We start from the raw sequence: 14,596 nt of genomic DNA, 5'->3' as shown, positions 1-14,596 counted from the left end.
GAGTTCCGTAGTCAAGGAAATCCCCCTGAATCACGTACTGTCTATATGAAATTGAATAGCCTTTATGGACATATCCATAATACAGTTCGGAACACAGAGCTATACACAGAATCATCATAAGTCCGATTGCCCAACACCTTTGAGGGATTTGCCGCAGCGGAGCGCGCGGGCACCGAGTATCAAGCTTCCAACTCAGGGGCTGATGCGGATCTGCAGTGGAGCCGAAGAAGGATCCCGCATGCTGTCGAAGACGATCCCCATCTTATTCCACGGGGCATATGTGTGCCTGGGTTGTACGGTAAGGTACCCTGTCGGGTCCGGATCACTCGGTTGCTTTCACGACGTCTGTTTGGCTGTATGCCATTCTCTCTGTACGCCCGTCTTTGTCCCATACTTTTAACTAAACGCTTGGTCGGATAAAAAATAAGTCTGGGACGCTAGAATCCATACGCATCGCTCCGATAGTATTGATATTATTCGCCCCCATCTCCTACCTTCCATGAGCAACGGAAAGTTTGTCGGTCTCGAATGTCTCTAGCAAATTCGCAACAATGAATGGGCTGTTAGATGTGCGGCGCCCTTCATCTGGCGATTCTGTCGAATTAACATAATCTCACCTGCTAGGCAAATATATATTCATTCGCACATTTTTATTCGTGAAAAACAGGCTTTTGCCGTTCGGGGAGTACTTAGTCGTAGTGCCGGCGCGTCCGTGTGACGGCAACGCCAGGATCCTTGGAAAGACTTTTTTGATTGACAGTGTAAGCCCAGACCCACATGTTCACTCTCATCTGCTTCATTCCACGTCCATCCATTGGGAACCCCGCCTTGGCTTTTCTCGCCGATCCCCGTCTACTCCTGCGTAGCACAGTTCAGACTCCGCGGAAGCCCCGATGCTTCGGGATGTCGTAAATGAGCTCACAGGTGCGGCCTGTGCCGGTTGGGGAAGCTTTACCCGTGGGGCAGGGGTCGAGTGACTCCGGAGACAACTGCGCCGCGATGAGTGCACGTAGAGCTGATGATCGATTAGTTCTTGACAATGCTCAGGCTGCCTATTTATATTCGCAAAGGCGTAGAACATAAGCAGTGCTCAAGAGCATCACAAGAAGCGCGGTTCGATGCACGCACAGCGACAGCAGGGTCATCCGCCTTCTATATGGAAGCAAACGGGTGTTACAAAGCTTGGCAACAACACTCTTCACCGAATGTACGCCGGTGTATTAGGGAGGAGGGGTGACTTCCCCAAGCAACAGGTTGGCAGCTCGTGGGATCGCATTGTGGACTTCGATCATGGCTTGACGCACTCGTTGTGAGGCAGCAGCAGCAATGGGCCAGGTTTGTCCCATAGACTTTAGAACGGCAAGGTTGAGAGCTAGGTATTGTCTCTGGCTCGCCTTAGAGGAATGCAGACTCTCGCTGAACATGGCGGCAACTTGGATAACGGAACTGAGGACCAGGGTGCAGGCAAAGAAAGGAGTATGGTTGACAACCGAGGTAGACAAGGCGGCTAGCTGAGATAGTCTAACAGACCCCTCGATAACCCTGTGGGTGTGCACTTGAGGGTCCAGGGTACTGGTGACGGATAAGGCCGGGGATGAGCACATCACCTGGCCTGTGACGGGCAGGAATGCGAGCAGACAGGAGCGTGGGAAGTGCAAATAGATGGTGGCGCAGTGCATCAACATCATGGCCTGTGTCATCAGCTCGTCCTGCACCCCGTTGAGCTGAAGCATGGACCGTTGGCGTGGCGGCAGTCGATGGAACCAGGCGATGTTGGCCGCGTTCAGTATGTCTAGTGTCTCCTCACCGACGTGCGTCTGGCCGGCTCGGAGGCAATTGCGAAGCATCAACGCAGCCTCGACGCGGTAAGCCCCCGGGGAGAATTCCACATCACCGCAGAACAGAGCGTTTTGTTCCAGATCCGCCAGGGTGGACGGAAAGGAGTTGGGGTCGGAGATGACGTCGCTAGCCTGATACTGATCCAGCTCACCAGGAAGAGGCGTGGTGGGGGTTTCTTCCATGTGGAACTGCAAAACCCCATCGACCTGGACAGCCGCCAGCAGCACATCGATCACAACGATCTCCCACCAGGTGCGCCGCAGACTCTCGGCCTGGAAGGGAGCATCCGCACGGATGGCGTCCGAGGTCTCCCGAAGGTGCAAGCCCAGGTCCAGTGCACCCTGCAGGGCCTGTCCCAGATATGAGCGGGCGTCAGGGGCCTGCTGTCGCCCGTGATGCACAATGGCGAGGAGCAGGAAGGCCTGCACCTTTTCAATGGTCAGGTCCGCAGCCTGCACGGCCAGACCGAGGGACTCGCTGCTATCCTGAAACAGCTGCGGGGACAAGTAATGGAGGCTGATGAACTCCATAATATCAAGCAGGAACGCGGGGGGTTCCGACTCGAGCAGGACTTGCATGGGGGCCAGGAACGGGTGGGCTTGGTGAAAGTGGAGATAGTATAGGGAGATCAGCTGCAGCCCTTGATCGCAAGCCATGGAGCCCGCATGTTGCGGGTATTCCAGGGTGTGGCATTGCCCGACGGGACCTGTTGAGAAGGAGATGGGATCCACCGGTATTGAATTGGAGTTGGAGTTGGGAGTGGGCAGACTGGTGGTGTCGTGGGGAACTGCTGCTGGTGCTGCTGGGCGACACTTGCGACCACGACGGGAGGGCACGAAGCGGCAGGTGAGCCCCAAGGACTGGCAGCGAGCACAGCCGGTCAGATTGCCGTCGCATTTGAGATGCTTTTCTCGGCAGCCCAAACAGGCCACGGGGGCGGTAAGATCCATAGATGGTGACAAGATGCTATGCCGCCTATTAGTACTAGTTGAATTAGCGTAGTTCGCGTTTAGCAACCGCTTAAGTAGTCAAAGACTGCCGGACATTCATTCTTCCGAGCACTGCAGACCCAATGGTAAGACATTCATCTTGTCTACAAGGGCCATTTTTCCAGTTGATGTAAGATACCTGTCATTCACTCTAACTTCGGATAACTATAACTACTCTAGTGTCCCATGTCTGTGTCGTCTCCCTCTGCCACTTCAATCTTCAATTCCGCATCAATCTGGCTACTACTTCGACCAACCCAGCAGGCATACTTGCCCGCATCCAATCGCCACTGCGCCACCCGAGTATCGTACCAGCTCAGCTCCGACCCCCGGATGGGGATCGACACTTCTCGCGACACTCCCGCTGGTACAGCAATTTTACAGAAGCCCGCCAGAGTCTTGGGGAAGCTCATTTCCCCAGCCTGCCGGATCTGGGCTGATGGCGCTACATATACCTGGACCACCTCTTGCCCGTCGCGGCCTCCGACATTGCAGACACGCGCCTGGATCAACGCAGGCTGAGACTCCCGGGAACGTCCCTCCACGCGACCGCAGACCCGAATGTCGGTCAGCTGGAATTGTGTATACGAAAGACCAAAGTCAAAGGGCCAGAGGGCAGGGATTCCCTGGGCATCGAAATGGCGATACCCGACGCGCACCCCTTCCCCAAAGGTGTTGCGGTCCTGCGCAGCCTCTCCCGGGAACCAGGCGTTGGAGCCATGGTCTTCGAGCCGTCGAGGGAAGGTAATGGGGAGTCGACCGCTGAAGTCGCAGTCGCCGAGCAGAGCGGCTGCCAAAGCATGCCCATTTTCCTGCCCCTGATACCAGGCCATCACCAGGCCATCACCAGCCCCGAGGCAGCATCGACCCACGGCATGGCCACGGCGCTGGCCGACTGCACAACCACGACGGTATTGGGATTAGCGGCACAGACAGCGCCGACCATCTCGTCCGTGCGACCGGGAAGCTGCATCGTTGTGCGGTCGCCTCCTTCGCCCTCCGAATCCTTGTTGTGGCCCACCACCACCACCGCCACATCGGCCTGCCGGGCGGCCGCCACGGCCTGCGCCAGCATTTCCTGCTCGTCCTGCTCCAAGGCCAGACCAACTCGCATCCCGGAGATCCGCGGGAATAGCGTGTTGTCAAATGCCTCTACCACTGGCAGCGTGACCACGTTGTCCACCCGCAGCTGGTAGGCGCGGCCCGCTTCCAGATAGACGCTGGCTGTCTTATCTGCGCTAGAGCAGCCCAGAAATCCGCCCGTCAGACCAGTCCACTCCGTGTTGTCGATTAACAACTCGTCATCAACAAAGAGCTTGGCTTTCCCAGTATTTGCCAGACTCCAGGTATAGCGACCTGACTCTTGCGGAGTGACCACCCCGGTGGCACGGTAGGAGTATGGCCGGTCGTCCAACACGGCCGGGACATCACCATCACTAAATAGATAGAGGAGCGAGTCGTCCCACATACTGGACGCTACCACCGGACCCTCCAGCGCATGACCTTCAAAGAAGCTAACTTGCCAGCCGTTCCGGGACCCGTCGGGGACAGTCAAGAGCTTTCCCAGTAAAGGCGGGCGCAGGCTGCTCGTGATCCCCGGCTCGTAGGAGACCTGCAGTTCTGCGTTGGCCGCATGAAGGGCATCGCGCAGGCAGGCTTCCGGAGTCGAGACGTAGAATGGGTTGACAGCGGCGCTGCCGGCACCGCCCGCGGTGGGTTGACGGGCGTTGGGCCCAATGATGGCGACTCGCTGCAGCGTGGTCGGCTTGAGAGGTAGGATGGCCTTGTCATTCTTGAGCAGGACGAGCCCACTTTGGGCTGCATCGCGCGCGATTCGGTGAAAGATGGGATCATCCGTAGCAGCTTCGGAGTGTTCGGTGGCCTCTGTAGCGTCTCCCAACAGGCCTGTGCGCTCCAGGAGCTGCAAGAAGCGGCGGACACTCGGGTCGACATGCGCGGCCGCCTCGACCTCCCCAGCTCGAATGGCAGCCAGCAAGCGTTCTCCGCGGCGGACGGCTGGACCCGGCATTTCGAGATCAGTTGTGGCGCGCAGGCTGTCGGCTGTACTATTCAGCCTACCCCAGTCGCTCATGACCAGACGATCAAATTGCAGCTCTTGCCGGAGTAGACGAGGAAGAATATGTGGGCTGATGTCGGCGTGCAGGCCGTTAATCTTGGGATAGCTAACCATGGCCGTCCAAGGCGTGCTAGCCGGGTCGTCGAGAACCATCGTGAACGGCTTCATGTAGACCTCGCGTAAGGTGCGTTCATCAATGGTCTGGTCAACATTGAATCGCCGCGTCTCAGTATCGTTCAAGATAAAGTGCTTCATGCACGCGCCCACTCCCTGTGCCTGAATACCTCGGATCATCGCCGTGGCGGTCACTCCGACCAAATAGGGATCTTCGCAATAATTCTCGAAATTTCGACCACCTAGGGGCGAGCGCGATAGGTTCATGGTGGGTGCCAACAGGATCTGGCAGCCCTTTCGGCGTGCCTCCTGGCCCAACACCCTTCCAACTTGCTCTACCATCGCCGGATCAAAGGTAGCAGCCAGGGAGATTCCGCACGGTATCCAGGTGGTCAGGGAGCCGTAGGTCCACTTGGAGCCCCGGGCACCGGCTGGTCCGTCCGTCATCTTCAGGCTGGGGATGTGTAGGCGGCCGATGTTGATGGTTTCCCACATGTTCTTGCCCGCCAGGAGGGCCACTTTCTCCTCCAGCGTAAGAGACTGGAGCAGTTGGCGCACATGGGAGGATGCTCTTTCTTCCTGAGGCATGTTGAGCAGCAGATCGGTATGGAAATCCCAGAAATGGTTGATCTTGGGGATACTGTTGGCAGAGATCGGGGGAAGGAGAGGGTAATTGTTCTTTTCTGGTCACCCATGCACTCCACTTTGCATCTCTACGACTCTACACTCCCGCCCCCACGGGGAAGAATATGGACTTTCTGTCCGGATTTCCTCCTCGAGTCCTCCGGTGTGACAAACCGAATCTGTTACTGTATGAAGATGCTTCACTGGTGATGCCCTATTAGTCCCGGCGATATAGTGGAGAATCAGTCGCCGAATTAGTGGGTCCGCCGGGTCCACTGGGCCCGCCATACAGGTTTGCCTCTCGCGGACAAGATCCCGACTTGGAACATGGTATGAGGCCTTCAGCCCCCACGGCTCAAAGGTTAGGGTTTGACTGGCATGGACGTGACACTAAGGTTCGTGTTGAACCCGCCCTCGCATGGGTATCTGGTTCTTTTCATGGGCCTGCCACGAACATGACCCACCTCTCAGGAAGTCCTTCCCCGCGGGGGAATTGTCTCCCTTCCTTCGAGCTCCAACGAGGTATCAAGTTGCTCCGACTCTGGTCATTACCAGGCACCCAATATTCCCTTCCAGTAAGCCCCTATGGAGGTAAAGGATGATTGTTGAAACGCTAAAATCAGCACTGAGAGTTTGCTTGTAGGCCAAGCTCGATTATGCTCGTATTTAGCATGACTTAAAGCTGGTAGCGTTTCCCTCTCGCGTAGAATAGAAGTAGAGTCTACAAATTCTCTAGCTTAATCAAGAACTGCGCTGGCGAGGGAACCTGTCTATGCTCTGTCTTTAGACTTTTATCCTTCCAAGCATGTCATCTTCCAACCCTTCACGGGGTTTCCCCTGGCTCATCTGGGTCGTGGCTATCTTCGGCTCCGTCTCATCCGCGGGCTTTGGCTTCGATCAGGGCTGGTGGGCAAGTATGATGAGCTTGACGCAGTTTAACCGTCACTTTGGCTCCTATGACCCGGCTCAACAGGCCTGGTCCCTCAGTAATCGACAACAGTCCCTCGGCACGGGTCTGGGTTATGTAGGAGTCATCCTCGGGCTGGTGTGCGGAACACCTCTCAACGAACGGCTTGGACGGCGGAACAGCCTCTGGGTGCAATCGGCGGTGGTGACTGCCGGAGTCGCCATTGAAGCATCCTGCCAGGACAGCTACGCGCAGTTTCTCGTGGGCAAGGCAGTCGTCTACTTCGCCGGTGGCATCGCCTCGACGGTCATTCCGGTCTACCAAGGGGAGTGCGCACCTCAGCACCTCCGAGGAATGATGACGAGTCTATACAATGCCTTCCTGATGGTAGGCGGCTTTTGTGCCGCCCTTATCGTCTATTTCTGTCGTCATGTGCCGAGCGACTGGGCCTGGCGCAGTGTTGTGGTGGCGCAAGTAGCTATTCCCGCCATGGGGTGGCTGAGTCTGCCCTTCCTTCCTGAATCACCCTACTGGCTACTCCGTCGTGGCCGTCGTGCTGCCGCCATCGCCAGCCTGCGCCGGCTGCATGCCCTGGACGCCGCTGCCGCTGAGGCCGAAATCCTTTCCATCGAACAACAACTCGTCCTGCAGCAACACCAACAACAACAAGAGAAGGAGCTCGCATCCTGGATGGCTTGCTTCACAGATCCCGTCTACTTCCGTCACACTCTCATTGCTGTGGGCGCACAGATCTTCCAGCAAGCCCAGGGAATCTCCTTCGTGGCCAACTATCAGGCCGTTTTTCTGGAACAGGTCGGTTTCCGCCAGGTTTTGTTGATGTCGGTGATTGTCTATATCATCGGCATAATTGGCAATTTGACGGGAATGTTCATGGCTGACCGGCTGGGTCGTCGCAACGTGCTCCTCCCGGCATCTGGCCTCCTCGGTGCCTGTATGCTAACCATTGGCGGCCTCACCACTCCTTCCACATCCTCATCCTCCCTCTCCATCGCTGTGGTAGTCATGCTCATGCTTTGGTTCTTTACCTTCCAGAGCACATGGGGCCCGTTGGCCTGGGCAATCACCGCCGAAATTCCACCCACAGGGACCGCTGTCCGCGAGAAGATGGTTACGCTGGCGGGATTTTCGGCATACGGCACCGGTCTGGTTATCGTCTTTGTGAATCCCTACACTCAGGCTGCTATTGGGGGTAAGGTTGCCTTCATATACGGCGCACTGTCCATCGTCGCGGCGGCGTTTGTCTGGATGTTTGTACCGGAAACAAAACGGCGTTCGTTGGAGATTGACGAGATGTTTATGGCGCGAGTGCCCGCGCGAGAGTTCAAAACGTATCAGTGCCACAGCAGTGCATCCGGTCTAGACAAAGCTGTGGATGACAAAGCGTCAGTGGATGAATGCATTTGAATCGAGGGTTCATCACGATAGTGGGGATGAAGTGGGTCTCATAGATATAGTAGCTACGTTGTATCAGGCAGAAGATTATTAAGGGATACAATCTCGCGTTAATATACTGGCATAGTAAGGAGCGAGCCACTCAAATAAAGGTTTAAGATGTTAACATCAGAAAACGCCGAATTTATCAGTTTATCTTCAATACTACAGGATCGATGATTTGATTTTAATTAACCTAGATCCCTTCCAGGAGGCCAGGACTCTCGCACAGATTTGTCGAACAGGGCTTCACAGCTCTTCTATACAAATTCCCTCACTCGCATGATTCAGGTCGAAGTGTAAGCGCTATGCGCACGTATGCGACTTCCTAGACGGAAGAACAACCAGGGCAGAGGCGCAAAAGCAGCGGCCAAGAACCCCAATAAGCTAGATGCCCAGCTATAGCCCAAGTTATGATACACTAGAGGTGTGACCATTTCTTAGTGGCTGAGTAGGAAGGGGAATTATACGAGTGACTTACTGGCTACCGTAAAAAGAGGAAATGAGCCGCCAATGCCGTATCTCAGTAAGCCATTGGCGGCCAGCGCAGAAGCTCCGAACTTGGCACCATACACCCGGGTGAGGTAGAGGGCAGTAGATACCTTGCGGCAGACAATAGGGTCAGCGTTCGGATTTCAATGTCGAGTGAGACGACCTGCCAACTCACGAATACCATAATGTTGGAGCAGCCGAGAAGACCGATCGCGACGATGCTGCTCATCCAGTGCACATGACTGGTCGAGGTCCAGGCAAACCAAAACAGAGCAGCTGGCATCAACGGACCGCCAATCATGGCAGCCCACAAGACGCGCTCTGGGGGCGGGGCTATCCCTCCTCCCGGATGAAGCCGGAGATGCCGCGCCAATGTATAGTGGTCCGCCACCAACAGCCCGACACTTCCAAGCAGACAACCCAGGGCCAACGCAATAAAAACCAGTCCGCATTGGCCCGGGGTGAAGCCGTACACATCGGTGTAAACGAGCGGAACACAGGCGAGAAAACAGAACAAGACAGAGAAGTTGAGGGACGAATACATCGAGCACAGACTCACAATCGGCTCGGTGAAGATCATATACACTGGTCGTGCCAAAGTCACCGTGAGCATCATCTGGAACCCAGCCCAGCCCGGTGGAATTGGGCTGGGAGGAACTGGGAGTCCTAGTTTAGCAGCACGGCGACGGATCAGGGGCTGGGCATAGGACTCCTGGGCCCCCATGCTGAAGATCCAAAAGGCTGCCCCGAGGAATAGCGATGTCCACTGCGACCAGCGCCAATCCTTATACTGGGCGATCCAGCCCCCAATCAGCGATCCAATGGCCGGGCCAAGGAAGGCAGTGGTCATGAGTAGGGTGACACCGCGCCCGATAGCTTGTCCGCTCCAGACGTCCATGATTGTGCCCGCCCCAACGGCCAAGGGCGCAGAGATGAACATCCCCGCCAGTAAGCGACACACAGCGAGAGTGGCGAGGTTGTGAGCGATGCCCGCCCCGAGGATGAAAAGCATAGCAATGGGGGTCATGACGAGGTAGATGAAACGACGACCGTAGGTCTCACTGATGGGAGCTGCAATCATGGGCCCGAAGGCCAGGCCATAGACGTACATAGCGAAGGGCACCAGAGATTTGGTAGTCGAGGTGTGGAAGGCTTCTTGAACATGGCTGTGGGAAGGAGAGTAGATAGCCAGCGCGAACGATCTATCAACAATGCAATGTTATGATCAGTATCAGTCGTCTATGGAAGGCGTCTCCATTTCCGCGTGCGTGAACTCACATCAACAGACAAAGAAGCGACGGCACAGCAGTATTGTAAATCTTTTTGGAACGACTCCAGTTCTGAGCATTAGCGGGATCATCTTCCCATAGAGGCAGTGACGATGAGGGTAGAGCGACCGTCTTGGGTTCACTGCTGTCCGAGCTACTGGATCGCATGATGGCTATGACGGTAGCATTTGATTTGCTTCATCATCTTAAGCACACCGATACTCGGTCGCTTTATAAAAAAGACATAGTCCGGCAAGATCGGATGCTTTCGGTGGGGCTCCCATCGACTATCAATAATCTCAATGCATGTCTAGGTGATATGCTCTGTAAGGACTTGATCTTTAGTTCGCCGACGCTGTTTGAAACCGCTTCCCCCCGGGATTGTTCTACGTTCGCGTGTCTCCGGTACTCAGGATGTAGAAATGCTTCCTCGACATTCTCTTGAGCTGTTTGATTTATTGCCAGTTCGGCGTGAAATTGGAACACTTTCCTTCTAACTCCAGCTATTTCCAAGAGTCGATGCCCTGGTGAGGGGCCCGGGGAAGGATCCACTATTTCGGCGAGTCTAAAATCGTAGACCCATGAGATGGTCTCTATCTATCCGACCCATGTATTTACATGCTGTCCCTAATTCGATGCCATCGCCTCGCTCTTCTCCTTCAGCACTTTCTGTACCTCTGGTCTCGCCTTCATTCTCTGCATCCACGCCTCCACGTGGGAAAAATGCTCGGTCAATTCCTGCACCACGCGCTGGTCCCCGACCACCAACGGCACCAGATCCTGCCAGGGAACAAAGGAGAGGTCTGCATACGTGCACTTGTCTCCCACAAGCCATTCGCGGTCCGTCAACACCCGGTCCAGCACGCTCATCACGCGTCGGATTTCCGCCGTGTAGCGTTCGATGGCCTGGGGCACCTGCTCGGGCTGCCGCCGGAACCAGCCTAGCTGTCCGTAATACGGCGCCTGCCCGGACACTTGGGAATGCCGCCACTGCTGCAGCTGGTGGCGTTCGGGAAATGTCTCATGGCTCAGCTGGTGGCTCGGATCAAAGGTCTCAATTAGGTAGTTCACAATGGCGCCTGACTCCCACAGGGTGATGTTCTTGTTGGGATCCACGATGGTTGGCAGCCGTCCATTGGGACAGAGGCTCATGTAGGGCTCCTTTTTCACCTCGGTGAAGTCAACCATGATCGTTTCGTAGGGGATGCGCAGAGCGGAGAGGATGATGGCGACCTTCCACGGATTAGGCCCGATGGGGTGCGAGTAGAGAGTGATGGGCTGCATGGTCTTTGCCGTTTTGCTCGGAGGAAGCGTGTTGGAGATTCAGAAGGAATGAAAGTCTGTGTTTGCTTGTCTGAGGACTTGGTAGATTTTCTGTGGCTTTGATCCATCAAGGCCAACCCTATATAGTGCCGGGAAGGATGGAAGGCTGCAGGCTGCATGGTGGGGCGCCGTCGCCGAATCTGCAATCAATTCGGCGACTTCGTTCCTTTTGGCTTATCTCATCGTTGCTTGGTAGGAGAGTCTATGGCCGTTCTAGACTTGCTGTTCAAGGGTAGGATGAATATTCTACTTCAGGCTATCACTTTAGGTAGATGGTACAGTCATTATATGGTCGACAAATGAAGCATGGAGGGCGGCGAGTCCACTTCCACTGGAATCGAAGTCTTGATGAACAAAATGAGGTCGAACAACTCAGTAGCCAGCTAGCAACTTCAGGGAATTAATGCAGACTCCAATTGATCTGTTGAGATCTGTCAGTTGGTAGTGGCTAGAACAAGTAGATAGTACTGGAGTTGTACATTCCGGGTCCGAAATCGACATTCTTCCCGACCACAAGGCCTATGTAGAGATATTTTATATATTTTCATTCCAAGGTAGCTTGATTGATGGTAGTCGTATCATGATGGGAATACTTCGATTCCGCCCTATTTCTAATGTTGAAGATGAACGAGATGTGTATCTCTGTTTCTTAATACAACTATTGGGTGGGCAGCTACTGGCTGAGATTATATATAACTGTTGGACTGAGGGACAAACAGGGCCACGCTATTCGCTCGCTGAATTGGGCAAAGATCCCGAAAAAACACCTAGGTTTTTTTCTTCTACCTAGAATATCTTGATGGGAGGAAAGGCAAAGATAACCACATTTATAAATGAAAACACCTCTACCGTGTTGGCACTTGGCAGACCAGGTGTGGCTGATACTTTCTGCGCCACCTCCAAGAGTGGTTGAGGTGGCTGGTGCAATATGGGGGAATGAGTCAAAAAGAAGAAAAAGAAGTTAAAATTGGATCTTCGCAGAACATACTCAACTTAGAATAAAACACCACCAGCAGCAAGCATCATTATGCCGTACCAGCTCGTCATCTTTGACTTTGACGGCACCCTGTTCGACACCTACGATGCCATCGAGCACTCCATCCAGTTGACCTTCCAACGCCTCCTGCCCTCCCATCCTCCGCCTTCGTCCAGCGACATTCGCCCGCTCGTCTCCACCGGCGCGCCTCCCGGGGACACCTTTCGCAGTCTACACCCCGATCCCACCACCTTCGACGAGTCTCTCTGGATCCCCACCTACCGCGAGCTGTATGCTATCCATGGCCAATCCCGTACGAGTCCCTATCCCGCCGCTCGCGACGTCCTACAAGCCTTGCACGACCGGAATCAACCCATGGCCATCATCAGCAACAAAGCTGCGGTCGCAGTGAAGGCGGCCCTGGAGAAGACCGACCTGCTGCAGTTCTTTCCAGATTCCCTCATCCTGGGTCATGGTGTGGCCGGCGTCCAGCGCAAGCCGGATCCGTCCAGCTTCACAGACGTGCTCTGGCCGAACTGGAAGGCTCTCGGGGCGCCCGATGCTGTGGAGGCGGAGCGCGTGCTGATGGTTGGAGACACATTGACGGACATCCTATACGCAAGAAACATTGGAGCACAGGTGTGCTGGTGTCGGTACGGTCAGGGCGACGTTGAGGAGTGCCAACGGCTACAACCGGATCACACTGCGGAGACATTAGAAGATGTGCTTAACATCGTGAAGGGCAGATCGTGACTGGCGAGAAACCCTCTGGCCTCTCGCTCATGACAAGGCACGATGGTGTAGGCAGCTCTTCGTTTTTCACGCGATGCGCATAGACTTAGATCCACATAGACCTATTGCTCGTCTCAGTTCCCCGATACTGGGGATCAAGGCACCTCACACCTCCCCCTTCCACCAGCCTACTGGTCTGCAATCTCCGGGGGAGTAGCAATCCCGGGGATGCCTCTAACCTACTAAATGGAGTGTGTGTAACTGCGTCGTTGAATAGGTCCCCGGTTCGTGGTAGGTGCCAGTCTAGTAAATGAGAGTAGTCTCTCCTTGCTGGCAGATAGAAGGCACCGGCCTGGTGTGAGACCCAACTTTTCCCTGTTCTCGCCAGCGGGCCTTGTCAATTCGCTCTTCAAGCGTGGTCCGGTCGTTTGCAAACCTAGTTTCCGCACGTCTCTGTTCCAGGTTGTGCACGAGCACAGCCTGGTGGTTCTAAAACCGTGGGGGCATCTCACATTCCCGGCTGGGTTTTCCTCCACAGAAGGATTTTGACACGGGTAATAGGAACTTCCCCAGCTTCACATCAACTGCGTGGGGTCCGATTCAAGAGTCATGCAGTTCAACCGGCATACTGAATCCATCCAGATCCTTCGTCGCCGTGTCGACTACGCACATGCAATATGACGTCACATCCCTGGTTGGCCGGTGCGGGGAGATTCCACGCGTCTCAGGAACCATCTGAACCGTAGTTGTCAGTGCATCCTCACCCCGGGTTCTTGTTGGCTTCCTATATACTTCCTGACTGCTCCACCATTGGCGCAACAACAGTATGGCCTTTGCGCGTCGGCTCGCCATCCTCCCCGGTGGCCTAGGTAGGCATTGCCTCAACCCTCGTTACATTCCCGTGCTGGGTATTGACTGCCTGTCCCCGATAAGGCGGCCTGGGCTCGAGTATCGGCAAGAAGCTCCGCCAACAAGGTGCTCGGCTAGCTATTCTGTATGCCCCCTTCGAGGCTGCCCGACGCGATGAGCTGCTAGAGGCTGGCTACGGCGAGCTGCCCGCGGGCGAGGAAACCCGAACGTATGAATGCGACATCACAAACCCCGAGGCTGTCCAGTCCGTCTTCACCACCCTGAAGGAGGACGTTCTCAACCCATCATCGACGACGCAGTCTGCCCGTGCCTTCCCCAGTATCCTAGTTAATACGGCGGGCTATGTATCACTCAGTGATCTAGAGCTCACCCCCCCGGAAGAAACGCTGAAGCATCTGCATACCAATGTCCTGGGCCCCATGCTGTGCTCGCAGGCATTCGCGCGATTGTACTTGGCCGCCGCTGAGATGGCTCATTCGTCACCCAACCCGCCGCCTCCGGGTCGCATCGTCAACCTGGCCTCGCAAGCCGCACATGTGGCCCTCCATCGCCACGGGGCCTATTGTGCCTCCAAGGCAGCCCTGTTGGGGCTAACGCGCAGTATGGCTTCTGAATGGGGAGGCCGCGGTATCACAGCGAACAGCGTGTCTCCAACAGTGGCCTGGACCGCTCTGGGACAGAAGGCCTGGGGGCAGGATGATGTGCGGGAGGCTTTCTTGAAGACGATCCCGACAGGCAAGTTTGCGCAGCCAGATGAGGTTGCGGATGCGGTTTTGTTTCTTTGTCAGGTACGCAGCTGACTCAATAATTGAGTGGTATTTCGCTTTGTTCTGATTCGTGAAACAGGACTCGGGTGGAATGATCAATGGAGCGGACATTCGCGTAGACGGTGGCTTTACTATCAGGTAAACTGGACCGGGATTTGATCTTGAC

At 55.3% G+C, this 14,596-nt stretch overlaps 6 protein-coding genes across 6 annotated transcripts; 3 read left to right on the top strand and 3 right to left on the bottom strand.

Annotated features, from left to right (window-relative positions):
- Positions 1 to 1,220: 1,220 nt before the first annotated feature.
- On the bottom strand, positions 1,221 to 5,607 carry BO87DRAFT_382907 (putative beta-glucosidase precursor; the record flags this gene model as incomplete). Its single annotated transcript, XM_025624631.1, has 3 exons — positions 1,221 to 2,823; positions 3,141 to 3,646; positions 3,676 to 5,607. 3 exons carry the CDS (start codon positions 5,605 to 5,607, stop codon positions 1,221 to 1,223), a joined length of 4,041 nt encoding a protein of 1,346 aa, XP_025484410.1.
- A 728-nt stretch (positions 5,608 to 6,335) lies between these two features.
- On the top strand, positions 6,336 to 8,054 carry BO87DRAFT_134866 (hexose carrier protein). The gene has a single exon (XM_025618075.1). The coding sequence runs from the start codon at positions 6,449 to 6,451 to the stop codon at positions 7,973 to 7,975; it is 1,527 nt and encodes a 508-aa protein (XP_025484409.1). The 5' UTR covers positions 6,336 to 6,448; the 3' UTR covers positions 7,976 to 8,054.
- Positions 8,055 to 8,216: 162 nt separating this feature from the next.
- On the bottom strand, positions 8,217 to 9,930 carry BO87DRAFT_350525 (MFS transporter; the record flags this gene model as incomplete). Its single annotated transcript, XM_025621080.1, has 4 exons — positions 8,217 to 8,423; positions 8,484 to 8,604; positions 8,670 to 9,696; positions 9,773 to 9,930. The coding sequence occupies 4 exons, from the start codon at positions 9,928 to 9,930 to the stop codon at positions 8,290 to 8,292; spliced, it is 1,440 nt and encodes a 479-aa protein (XP_025484408.1). The 3' UTR covers positions 8,217 to 8,289.
- A 390-nt stretch (positions 9,931 to 10,320) lies between these two features.
- BO87DRAFT_372965 (glutathione S-transferase family protein) lies at positions 10,321 to 11,168 on the bottom strand. Its single transcript, XM_025622420.1, has one exon. It carries the CDS (start codon positions 11,044 to 11,046, stop codon positions 10,390 to 10,392), a length of 657 nt encoding a protein of 218 aa, XP_025484407.1. The 5' UTR covers positions 11,047 to 11,168; the 3' UTR covers positions 10,321 to 10,389.
- Positions 11,169 to 11,925: 757 nt separating this feature from the next.
- On the top strand, positions 11,926 to 13,217 carry BO87DRAFT_134843 (HAD family hydrolase). Its single transcript, XM_025618074.1, has one exon. It carries the CDS (start codon positions 12,113 to 12,115, stop codon positions 12,812 to 12,814), a length of 702 nt encoding a protein of 233 aa, XP_025484406.1. The 5' UTR covers positions 11,926 to 12,112; the 3' UTR covers positions 12,815 to 13,217.
- A 402-nt stretch (positions 13,218 to 13,619) lies between these two features.
- BO87DRAFT_298658 (putative short-chain dehydrogenase/reductase) lies at positions 13,620 to 14,572 on the top strand (the record flags this gene model as incomplete). The annotated part of the gene is made up of 3 exons (XM_025619068.1): positions 13,620 to 13,662; positions 13,727 to 14,451; positions 14,510 to 14,572. The coding sequence occupies 3 exons, from the start codon at positions 13,620 to 13,622 to the stop codon at positions 14,570 to 14,572; spliced, it is 831 nt and encodes a 276-aa protein (XP_025484405.1).
- Between the last annotated feature and the right edge of the window lie 24 nt (positions 14,573 to 14,596).

Source organism: Aspergillus neoniger (genome assembly GCF_003184625.1).
Source record: "Aspergillus neoniger CBS 115656 unplaced genomic scaffold BO87scaffold_3, whole genome shotgun sequence".
NCBI lineage: Eukaryota > Fungi > Ascomycota > Eurotiomycetes > Eurotiales > Aspergillaceae > Aspergillus > Aspergillus neoniger.
This window is presented reverse-complemented; position numbering and strand designations above follow the sequence as displayed.